The sequence below is a fragment of the Vespula pensylvanica genome, chromosome 2 (genome assembly GCF_014466175.1).
Source record: "Vespula pensylvanica isolate Volc-1 chromosome 2, ASM1446617v1, whole genome shotgun sequence".
NCBI lineage: Eukaryota > Metazoa > Arthropoda > Insecta > Hymenoptera > Vespidae > Vespula > Vespula pensylvanica.
Window position 1 is genome coordinate 10,924,149 of NC_057686.1, and position 12,500 is coordinate 10,936,648.

The 12,500-nt window shown below is 41.6% G+C and overlaps 1 protein-coding gene across 7 annotated transcripts in view; it reads right to left on the minus strand.

The window, feature by feature from the left end:
* LOC122627233 (nucleolar protein 4-like) overlaps nt 1-12,500 on the minus strand; it is a 52,193-nt gene that overhangs the window by 1,994 nt on the left and 37,699 nt on the right. For all 7 annotated transcript variants that reach the window (XR_006326816.1, XM_043808228.1, XM_043808226.1 and 4 more), the window contains 5 exons: nt 11,695-11,749; nt 9,164-9,397; nt 4,217-4,548; nt 3,598-3,801; nt 3,284-3,430 (listed from right to left, as the gene is read on the minus strand). Coding sequence is in view for 6 of the 7 variants with exons in the window: in XM_043808226.1 (XP_043664161.1) it covers nt 3,284-3,430; nt 3,598-3,801; nt 4,217-4,548; nt 9,164-9,397; nt 11,695-11,749 (972 nt within the window). In the remaining variant the exon portion in view is untranslated. The remainder of the gene's footprint in view (nt 1-3,283; nt 3,431-3,597; nt 3,802-4,216; nt 4,549-9,163; nt 9,398-11,694; nt 11,750-12,500) is intronic.

The window sequence follows — 12,500 nt, forward strand, 5'->3', positions numbered from 1 at the left end:
TTTTTTCAACCAATCTGATGACCCACTTTCCGTCACTATGAATCGTCGTACTCGTAGCCGATGATCGTGGTTACGAGTTTCTTTGGTAGATTATATCGCGAGTATTCTTTCTTATTTCTTCGATTTAGCAGGGTTGGGAGGGAGGGTGAAGGTGAGGGTGAAAGACGGTAGGAGAGAGGGAGGGAGAAATAGTAAAAAACGAACAATTACAGTATGGCACGATCACCACGAACTCACGTGACTCGCGGAATCACTCGATATCAAAGAGCACAACGACACGTAATTACGTAGATATTATGTACGCGTTTCTATCGAACTCATCTTGTACCTGCTGAACAGCTTGAGGACGACTCTCGTAAACACGTTGGATCTGTGCATGATCGTACACCTGTTTGTGGACCACTCGCAAGTTCTTCTTCCTCATACTTGATCGATTTCGATTTGATTAACTCGCCAGTTGCTTCGACGATTTAACCGTACGAAGGAAGCACGTGTCACGACTAACTGAGATAGAAAGAGAGAGAGAGAGAGAGAGAGAGAAAGAGAAAGAAAGAGAAAGAAAGAAAAAAAGAAAGAGAGAGAGAGAGAGAGAGAGAGAGAGAAAATAGAGACAGAGAGAAGGAAAGAAAGTACGAAATATCAAATCGAAAGAAGATTTAACACCGTTATCGAATCATCACAGCTCGGTTCGATCTTAATTTCAACGCGATCGATCATCGACAACATCGATATCCATCCGACGACCCGAGTAAATATCGCACCGATGGACTTCACGCGTCTAAACGTGCCACGCTTCTTCCTCTTCCACTTCTACCTCTCTTCTTATTCTGCTTCTTCTTCTTTTTCTTCTTCTTCTTCTTCTTCTTCTTCTTCTTCTTCTTCTTCTTCTTCTTCTTCTTCCCTCGCATCCCCTCGTATTCACCGTCGAGAGCACGCGCACGCAGATAACGACAATGATCGAGAGAATATCATTCGTACTCTTTCTTTCTATCTCGTAGCCTGCCAAGAAACGAGAACGGCGGATCTCCGCTCGAACGTTTGAACGAGATCAACTCTAACTTTTGAAGAGTCCCTTCGTTGGGACGAGGGGTGGAGGGGAATGGGGGAAGTAAAACATCGATGGTATAATTCCGAGAGACGCGAAGAGCTCGAAAAACGGCCGTGGGATAAATAACGGAGTATACGATGTATGAGGATGAAGATGAGGATGAGGACGAGGAGAAAGAGGGAAAGAGAAGTTGGATGAGGAGAATGAGGAGGAGGAGGCGGGGGAGGAGGAGGAGGAGGAGGAGGAGGAGGAGGTGGAGGAAAAGAAGAAGAGTGTTGGGTGCCGACGTACGTTTCTACCACGGAAACGGATGACTGAGCTGGCGAAGAGCATCAGTGAACTCGAGGACGAAGAGAAGATCAAGAGAGAAAGAGAGAGAGAGAGAGAGAGAGAGAGAGAGAGAGAGAGAAAGAGAGTAAGAGAGTAAGAGTAAGAAAAAGGAGGAGGTAGAAAAGAGGACGAGTAGTAGGAATGAAATCTCCAAGAGGAAGAAAAAGATGAAGAGTGTGTATATGAAAGAGAGAGAGAGAGAGAGAGAGAGAGAGAGAGAGAGGGCGGAGGATGTAGGGAGGTGTTTTTATGAAAGGCACGCAGTGTGCGTTGACGTCAATTATATAGGTGGCCACGGGAGATAGCCGTGTCCGTGCACGGACCTCGCTTCGTATATATAGAGGTCTTCTCCTTAATGGTTCAGGTCGGCAGAGAGGTTATCGCCACACTCGGCAGGGATTTTCAAAGTAGATAAGTCCAAGTCGGCGAGCCGCTTCGCGCCACGATATAGAAGCCTCAGCTTCCTCCAGCTTCCAAGAGAAGCTCTCCTCTCTTTGCTTTTCTCTCTCTCTCTCTCTCTCTCTCTCTCTCTCTCTCTCTCTCTCTTTTTCACTCTTCATATGTTCCACTCCAGTGAAGAAAAGATAGATAGAGAGAGAGAGAGAGAGAGAATCAAAGAGAGAAAATCAGAGAGAGCCCACGGCGTAACGAAACGCGCAACAACTATAGGTGCGTTCAAGAAAAAAGAGAAAAGAGAGAGAGAGAAAGAGAGAGAATAACCGCATTGTGCGGAATTCGATTGCCATAAGAAAAAGAGAGAGAGAGAGAGAGAGAGAAAGAGAATATTCAGCATCTTCGATCAAGAACGAGGGAGAGAGATGATAAACATCGATATTCTTTTTATTTCTTTTTCTTTTTTGCCTTCATTCAATCCCACCAAACGAGACAAATTCTCGTATATCTGTGGAATAAAAAAGATTCTTTCAGAATTGTCTATCGGTGAATTAGTGTTAGGATTTTGTAATTCCAAGCGATACGAAAGAAACCATATTTGAAACAATGATCAACATCAATGTTTCGAAAGGTTTCCATGAACGGAGGCGCGTTTCCAATTTTCACGTGGTTTTCCATTTCATGCGTTATTTCCGCGTAGAATAACAACAGCAACAATAGTAATAATAATAGTAATAATAATAATCGTAATAATAATAATAATAATAATAATAATAATAAAAGAATAATAATAAAAAAAAAGAATAATAATAGTAATAATAATCGACGGTGGCAGGGAGAGTCGATCGTGTACATTGCATCAGAGTGGGAGAGGTGCGCGACCTCCGGGTTATCACTGCCCTCTCTGTACCTATATCAATCCTAGCTTCGTTCCACGTACGTATCTCGCTTTGAGGCATTGCGCAGGAGCTCCTTGCCTTCCCTCTCTTTCATCATTTTGCTTTCCACATATCGTAAAACGCTGCCGTACCGATATCGTCAGCTCGATGTATTAGTTTCGAGAAACATTCGAGTATATCTGTCTCTCTCTCTCTCTCTCTCTCTCTCTTTCTTTCACTTGCTTTTACTCTCTCTCTCTTTCTCTCTCCCTCTCTCCCTCTCTCTCTCTCTCTCTCTCTCTTTCTCTCTACCTTTTTTTCATTTTCTCCTATTCTCTTTCTACAGATTCTCCACCTGCGTTCGTTCGGAGTATATTTTTAGATAAACCGAACGACGATACGGTACGATGAATATTTGCCTGAGTTTTCTCGCTCGATCCGAGGGAGTGAAAAGTATATTATATACTTACATATGGTAAAAATCCGAAAAATATCAATTCTATATATATATGTGTATATATATGTATGTATGTATGTATGTATGTATGTATGTATGTATGTATGTATGTATGTATTTATGTATTTATGTATGTATGTATGCATCATTCGTCTAAGTATAATCTAATTAACTTACCGTGGCAGCCGGAAGCGTTGGCATAGGTTGTGAGACTGGTTCAAGACCGACCCTCATACGCTTAGCGTTGTCGCTTTCGTTTTCACAGGCCGTCGCTAAAATTTGCTCAGCCTGTACGGAGGTCAAGTGTGCTGGCGTCGGCCTAGCCTGAAAAGAAAACGTGCACGTCACGCGACCTTCTTTTCGCGATCGCAGAAAGTCGAATTTCGAGATGGGGGATAATTGGAGGAAGAAAAAAGTGAAAAAGAAAATGAACAAAAAAATTAAGAAATAAAAACGCGAGAAGAAAGAAAACAAAAAAAATGAAGGCTCACCGCGTCCCAAGGTGCACCTTCCCTTCCACGTTTATTTCTCCTACAACTCTTAAGGTACGTTCTGATCCTTTTTCTTGCCCTCTCTGCAAACTCTGGGAACTGTCTGGTGCAACTGTCGATGATGGCTTGTATCTTTTCCTTGGGCTGCTTCGAGATCGGCACCATACGATCGAGGTTCTCATCGACGAAAAGTCTCACGAACATCTGCCACGAAAGACGAAGCAAATGTACGTAGGAATGAATGAAACGTTCGCTTTCGTGGACGCAAACGAATGCTCAGGGAATTAAGAATTTAACGGTGGTCATGGTGATGGAGATGATGGTGGTGGGGTACGTCAGGGGAGGGCCTCTATTAAACTAATTGTAATTAATTAAGAAGTTGCCTCTCTCGCTATTCGACGTAACCGGGACTAACGCGGCCAATGGCGACGCGACGTCTCGTCATCGGAGAGACGAGGCTAACATACGAATCTTTTCTTTTTTCTTTCTTTTTTCTCTTTTCTTTTTTCTTTTTTTCACGGTAAATCGAACATGAGGCTAACTTCAGCCAACGTCCAACACCAGATCACCCTCTCATTCAGTAACATTTCAAAAGAACCGAAAGATCGATATAACTTACATTGAACGCTTTAAGACGTTCGGGATCGTGATGTCTGGGATCCAACCTTTCATCGACATCCTCGTCGTCGTCATCTTCGTCCTCCTTGTTCCCACTGCTACTAGTTTCATCGTGGGCACTCCCCGTACCTTCGCCAGGCGGACTGGATTCTCGATCGCGATCAGAACGCGAAGGCGTCGCCGAGGAAGCTGGTGGTGGTGTCTTTTTCAGGCCCATAGCATAAGACGCCCATAGAGACGCCATATCCTCACTACCAACGCCAGCCACGGTGCCCAAGCTTGGCACCGTACCTGTCGGTATGTCCACCAACTCTGTCGAACCATTCCGTGCGTCTGCAAAAATCAACGACGTTTCTTCGTAGAGCGTGTCACGTTCGGAAGGAAGATCGTTATACGCTTCGACGTCCTCCTTTCGCAAGAATCGAAGGAAGATTCGAACGTTTCACCAATGCTAAGACTAACTTTCTAAGCTGTTCGAAGCGGAAGAAAATCGTTTTTCCTTCTCACGTTCGACATCGAAGACATTAGTTAATAACACGTTGTATTAAAGTCCGATACATGTGATTAGGAAAAACGATCGAGTACGTCGAGATGTTTTTAATTTGTAAATCGATGATACCTATCGATTGTAATATCGTTGTCCTCTAAAGATCGTCTTACCTAAATTCGAATAATGACGAACGTGAATCGACTCGATGAGGAGAACGGTCTCAAAGACGATGACCTGTTCCCGAAAGCCATAATGAGCTCAAGAGGATCTCTTTTCTACGTGGAATAAAGCGACGATTGAAAAAGAGGAGGAGGTGGTGAAGCAGCAGCAGGAGGAGGAGGAGGAGGAGGAAGAGGAGGAGGAGGAGGAGCAACGGAGACCTCTATCACCGCTCGATTCGAGCGAAGAGAGAACGTACGCGGTAAAGATGCTTTCACGAGGTCGTCTTGGAGGACAAGTACGGAATCGTGGCCGGACGAGAGAGGCTCCACGGATTCGCGTACTCGATTCTCGCGGGTAGGGAGTGCCCGCGGGCAAACCATGAAGGAGCTACCTGCCTCCTTCGTAGACTTTAACCGGCTCCCAGGGCTGCGGCTTCGAATAGAAAAGGTGATCTTCCAACGTGATTTTCCATAATATTTTTTTATAACAATTTATATAAGACGTATGCAAGGCGAATAAATATCTTATGTAGATTCAATATAATTGATAATGAATAATAAACACGTAGAAATATAATCACGATTCGATTTGCAGAAAATCTTCAACGACCGTATGAATATTCTCCGTAAATGTTATTAAATGATCAGTTATTACACGATTGAATGAATTAGTAATATAAAAGCAACTCTTTGTAAAAGATCATCATTCGGATTCGTATGTTCCTCAGCGAAGGAACTTATTATAGAAGGGATGAACGTTGAACTCGTAAACGTTGACAAGCCGTCCCGCCACAGATAAATGATTTTTGATATCCCACTACGAGTCCGAGGCTAGGCTCGCATCTTTCTAGGAAGATTCCGGTAGAACCAGTAACCAAGGTCCGTGCGAAGCAAACTGGCCAGCAGGAAACTGGACTCCAAGCCGCTCCAGGAGGTGTATAGCATGGTACAGAGTTTCTTTCTCTCGTTCGAGCGGCCCTGGAGATTCTTTACAGTCTTATACACAAGCGATATACACGTGTAGGAAGGCAAGAGGGCTGGTAGATGGACTCTCGGGGTTCCTGGCCTCGGATATACACGCTGAAGAAGCAACCAGCAGAGGAGGAAGAAGATCCAGAAGAAGAAAGAAGAAAAGAAGAAAAGAAGAAGAAGAAAGAAAGAAAGAAAGAGAAGAGGGAAGAACAGGGTACAACGTACGTAGGAGAAGGCTGCCTAGGTCGACCAGCTAGGCTGACCGGCTAGAAAGCCGGTTACCAATCCCAATCCCACTGGCGGCAGCCCCGTTCCTGAACTCGCTTCTTGGCCGCCTTCGGGCTGCCGGCTTGAACCTGAAATCAGTCGATGGACTGCGCCCCACCCAACGAGTCGGTACTCAAACCCACACGGGTACTTCCTCCACCTTCTTTTCTACTACTAATACTACTAGTCCTACTACTACTACTACTTCTTCTTCTTCTTCCTTTTCTTCTTCTTCTTCTTCTTCTTCTTCTTCTTCTTCTTCTTCTTCTACTTCTACTCCTTCTTCTTCTTCTTCTTCTTCTTCTACTACTTCTCTTCTTTATCTTCTTTCAACCTCTTCACTGAAGAGAACTGAATAGCTCCATCTTCCAAGTCGAGAGAAGAAATGCGATAAGCTTTTTACTAGATTTCTCGAGTCATACTGAAATTTGCACGCCCACCGACCTTTCCCTCTCATACTTCCTTTTTTCGACTTGCAATCAAGAACTCTCATGAAAATGCTCCTTCTTTCTTTCCTTTTTTTTTCTCTTCTTTTCTTTTCTTTCATATAAACACCTTGGAAACATCTTTCGTTGATAATCGTCAGAATTTTCGTAAAAATTGAGAAAGGAAGAGAAAGAATTATAGCACGAGCTAAACCATATGTCCTCGCGTAACACCCGTCTCTGCTACCAACAGAGAAAAGGAATGGAAGAAAGAAAGATAGAAAGATCACCAATTCCAATTTCCTACTTTATCTCACGATCTTCGTACAAACGTCTATCTCCATTTGCGAGAGTAGATTTTCTGCGTACTGAGAAGAACGAAAGACCATCGTCGTCGTCGTCGTCGTCGTCGTCGTCGTCGACGTCGGTAGCGTGAAAGTACCTACATCGAATATACCGTACCTACCTCGAGGAAGAAAAAAAAGAGAAGAAGAAAAGCAAGCGAGAAGAAGGACGAGGAGGCGCCCGGTCCATAAAGAGAAGACGACGTAGAGAATATGAAGGAGAAGAAATGAACTACGAAGAAGAAGAAGATGAAGAAGAAGAAGAAGAAGAAGAAGAAGAAGAAGAAGAAGAAGAAGAAGAAGTGGTGGTGGCGGTTGAGAGTCTTGCGCGAGAAGACGTACGACGGTCGAACGATGGTCATCTTGAAAAGAGAAGAGTCGCATAGACGATAGAGCAAGGTGAGGAGTAAGAAGAGGATAGGATGGGGTAGAGTAGGGAGGGTAGGGTGAAGTGAGGTGAGGTGAGATGAGATGAGATGAGGTGAGGTGAGGTGAGGTGAGGTGAGGTGAGGTGAGGTGAAGTGAGATGAGATGAGGTGAGGTGGGGTGAGGAGGTGAGGTAAGGGGTAAGCCATCTGCCGCGGCGTCTTACGGGCCGATGCCTGCTTGGATCATTACGCAATGACCACGTCTGAGATATAGAAGGCCCGCTTCGAAACCAGTTTCGAATAGCCGCCAGGGAAGATACATGAAAGAGGCGTGCGGCGTAGAGAGGGGAGGGATATGAGTGCGTGTGTACGAGAAAAGGGAAAGAGAGAGAGAGAGAGAGAGAGAGAGAGAGAGAAGAAGATTGTGAATTATCCTTCCGCAACCTCACCTAACTGAACCGCAGACGAATCGCGGTACCACGATGTACCAAACGGTGTCTCGTGAATAGGAAGAATCGAGTTTGTCCGACATTCCTTTGCTCTTTATCCTTTTAACGAAACATCATTAAATCAAAATAGAATTAGAGAAGAGAAAGAGAGAGAGAAGAGAGGAAATTGTGAATTTTTGAACTTCGAGGATCATCGATATCTTTTTTGTTTTTATTTATTTTTTTTTTTTTTTTTTTTTTGACTGGTCATCATAATGTTCTTCGAACGATTTCGATTATAATTAGAGAGTTGATGGCAAACAGGATAAATCTGGTCTAGTGATTTCTTTCGTAGAAATCTTGCGGACCATACTAAAGACAAAACTTCTTTTTTCTTTTTCTTCTTTTTTGTCTCTGTCCCGACAGGGAAACAAGGCGAACCATCACTCACGCCAAGCTCGATGACAAAACTTAGCGAGGCAAAGAGCTGGTACACCTTGGCCCCAGCAAACTACTACTCGTGAGAGCTGTTCGCTACGAGGACAGCAAAGTCGAACGATCGAAACCGAAACGAGCAAGAGTTGTGTTTGCAAAAGCGTTTAACAAATTTGATTTATTTTCCTCCTTTTTTTTCCTTTTTGTTTTCGTTTTTCCCTTCTCTCTCTCTCTCTCTCTCTCTCTCTCTCTCTCTCTCTCTCTTTTCTTTTCTCTTTTTTTTATTCGAAAAATGACCGATAACCTCTGACACAGTTTGTATTCGTAATAAAAATAATAATTGGAATATCCAGGGAACTTTTTTGATCCTACGACGAACGAAAAAGAGGAGACTAGTAGTATACTACTATTACTAACGTAATTTCCAATAAATCGCGATATTCTAAACTGACGCGAGCAATCGTTTGATGATTAACGATATATACCAAATACCTGGAATACTCAATTACGTAATGTAGCGCTATTGATCCAAAGATCCTTGGTTAATCACGAGCAAAGTGTTAAAATCCGATTCTTGATAAATAACCGATAGAAATAATTCGCATATTCGAACAAACGTTGCTAGTTCGTTTATCGAAATAGTTGAACCTTGAAAGAAATCATTTGGCATAAAAAAGAGGGATGAAGAAAGAAAAGAAGAGAGAGAAAGATAAAAACAGAAAGAGAAGATGAGAGGAAACTTAAGACAGTGAGAGGAGAGTAAATCTTCCTAGAGAATGGTGCATCTCGCAAGGATCATGAGAGGAGAGAGGAAAGGTCAAGAAGAAGGCAAGAAAGAGAATGTGAAATAGAGATAGAGCTAATGATCATAGATAAAAGTTCCTGCTAAGTATATAAGATAGAAAGAGATAAAAAAATAGACAAAGAAAAAGAGAAAGAAAGAGAAAGAGAGAGAACGAAAAAAAGGAAGAAGAAAGAAAGAGATAGAAAGAACGAAAAAACGAGAGATGAGATAGAGTGAGAGAGAAAAAGAATGATCGGATGAAATAAGGTGTTACCTGTAAGAGTGGAGTTGTTAATGGTGTTGTTTGCCGTGGAAATAGTCGATTGGCTGGTGACAGGTGTGCCAACTGTGGTGGCCGTGGTTGTCGAAGAGTTATTTGGCGAGAGGGCCGCGTTCGCAGCCTGCGCCTGTGCCTGTGCCTGTGCCTGTGCCTGAGCCTGCTGTTGAAGATTATAATTCCACGCTAGCAGCATCAGCTTCAGCTTATCCGCGTCTTTCATGAGCGCGCCTGCCGGAAATTAAAATGTGTGATGCCAATTTGCTTCAATTTATTATGACAATTATCAATTATCTTCGATCTTATCGTGTCGAAGTTTTTTGTGTATATATATGTGTGTGTGTGTGTGTGTGTGTGTGTGTGTGTGTGTGTGTGTGTGTGTGTGTGTGTGTGTGTGTATGTATGTATGTATGTATGTATGCATGTATGTATGTATGTATATCTGTTTGTAAACTTGAGAGTGAGAGAAAATTATCTCCTTTGTTCATCGTCTTTTCCTTGAATTTTATTTCATTCTTTCTTTTCTTTTTCTTTCTTTATCCATTTTCGCATTTCCTCGTCAAAAAGGATTTTGTTGAATGGAAGTTTTACAGACGATAACGTGACTATCCGAGGTACATAATTAAAAGTCATCGAAGGATATCGTTAGGATATCGTTATAAATTCTCTCGATCGATAATACATCACATTGATCATAAATATCTTTACAATTTCAAATATCTTCGTCTTTCTCGTGAAAAAAAAAAAAAAAAAAGGAAAGAAGAAACAACTCTAACGAAAGGAAATACATAGAACCGTAAAAATTAAAGAGCGAAAACAAAAACAAGAAAAGAATGATAAAGATAAGAACGAGATAAACGAAATAAATAAAAAAAACAACGAAACGAATATTTCATGACGTTCTTGATCTTTCATTTTTTTCCATGTGTAAAATCCTTTGATTTGGATATCACGAAATTGATCGCAGTGACAGCGAGAAACGAATTAACTTTGGGATATTTCATTGGATCTATTTAACAATGCAACAGGTCTAATGGCAAAGATTAGTGTACCGCGCGCATTAGGTTAATCGTAGGTGACAGAAAACGAATAGAACGGAATAGATAGAAATGGATAAAAACGTAGATAGATAGATAGATAAAGAGAGAGAGAGAGAGAGAGAGAGAGAGAGAGAGAGAGAGAGAGAAAGAGAGAGGAAAGCCCGAGAGAACGATAATTGTAAATAGATGAAAGCGAGAGAGAGAGAGAGAGAGAGTGTGTGAGAAAGAGGGAGAGAAAATTATGCGGATAAATCGAACAAATCGATCGTCATTTTAATGATGATTTCGCGGCCTTCGCGGTTCGTACTTAACGATTAATTTCGCTAAAACACCGAGTCATAATTTATCCCTACCCCTTTTCCAAACGTCACCACTGCGATCGATCTCGAACGTCGTTACGTTATTGATTACCCGTGTCCGTAGGATTCGACGTTGCGATTAACAACGTTCTACCGGTTGAAAACCCATCCATCTATATGTTATATGTATGAGAAAATGAGAGAGAGAGAGAGCGAGAGAGAGAGAGAGAGAGAGAGAAAGAGAGAGAGAAAGAGAAATAGAAAGAGAGAGAGAGGAAGAGGGAAAAAAAAGCCAATGGAGTGGCTTTCGTTGAGCTTTTCATCAATGGGAATTCTAGCGCATGGATTTTCTCTTTTTACTGGCTAACAGCTTAGTACGTCATAGGTACTCGTTAATATGAAACATTTATTGATATTTATACGTTAACCGAGTCTTGTATAATTTTTTTTTTTTTTTTTTTTTTTTTTTTTTAATTATATCGTTGAAGGGGATCAATGATTTCAATGAATCTTTTATAAATAGTATTTGGAAATAAAGATATAATTGCGAAGATGTAATTTGAAAATTAATGAAATGAATTTAGAAAGGTGCACGTTATATCGAAGTTATTTATCTATACACATTCTCGTAGAATTAGAATTAAAAAAGTAATTTAAGTAATATACGATCGATGTTAGAACGAAAGCACTCGAACGGAGGATGCTATGAAAGAATTCGAAGGATATTGAAGAGAGAAGGAAAAAAAGAAAAGGAAAAGGTCGAAGAATTACTTCGTTCAATGGATTTAGAGGTGGACGGTTTATGGGAGTTGCATGACGTCTAAATCAATAATGCAGAAACATACTCCTCTGCCACATAGTATTGGGGTCAGATTCCCAAAATGGGTACAATCTGACCTGAGAAAGATGGAGAGTGAGAAAGAGAGAGAGAGAGAGAGAGAGAGATAAAGATAGAGACAGATAGATAGAAGATATAGAGACAAAGAGATGATTAGTTAGCATAGTAAATATATACTCAGAAAATTAATTCATTCAATTGAAAAGAGATAATATATTCGCGATGTGTTCTGATCGATCGAGAGATCGATAAGTAAAATTTTCCTCGCGTGAATTTTGGAAACATTTAAGAAATAAATAGAGAAAGTTTCACGTTATATAAATTATTAACGATGAAATAATTTCTGCTCACTTGAATAGTGATCGTCCTCGGATATATCAGCCGGCTCTGGAGTCGAAATGTTTTCCTGTAACAGATAGAAAATCGGCTCGTTAAAAATAAAATACACAGATTAACAATTTGATTATGTCACGTAGAGAATTTGCAACGATGTAGAACAAGTTGTACATTCCATGGGAAAACAATAGGAACGACGAATTGGTTGACATACATATATTTTGCATCGTTCGTTATGATTCTAGGAATTCGAAGAGAGAAAAAGAGAGAGAAAGAGAGAGAGAGAGAGAGAGAGAGAGAGAGAGAGAGAGAATTGGTGGTGGAAGGGGAATAGCAATTAACGTTATTAGATTCACATAACTCGAACGATTCGAAATGGAAATAATATACGAATTGGTCGTTGCGAGAAAACGCGAAAATTATTTAGTCGCCGTTTCATATCAGCTTAAATATTCGTACATATATATATATATATATATATATATATACACCCACACGCGCGCGCACGTACGCACGCACGCACACGCGCATGTACACATACATATAGATCGCATTTACTTTAAGCGGGTGGAAAACTTTTCTGTTTGCGAAAGCTCTTCTCGTAAAGGCAAGACTTTAATACGGCAGAGCCGCGAAATGGCCGTGGACTTTATTGGCCCGGATCAAGAGTCCGTCCGTCCAGCGCCGGCATGCGGCTTGCGGTTTGTCCAAACGCAATTTACTTACGACTCGGCGCTTCTGCGTGCCGAGAAAGGCTAACTCCTCGTCTCGTCGAAAGAAGACTCGAGAACGCGCCAATGAGATTTAAACCGTCGCATTTT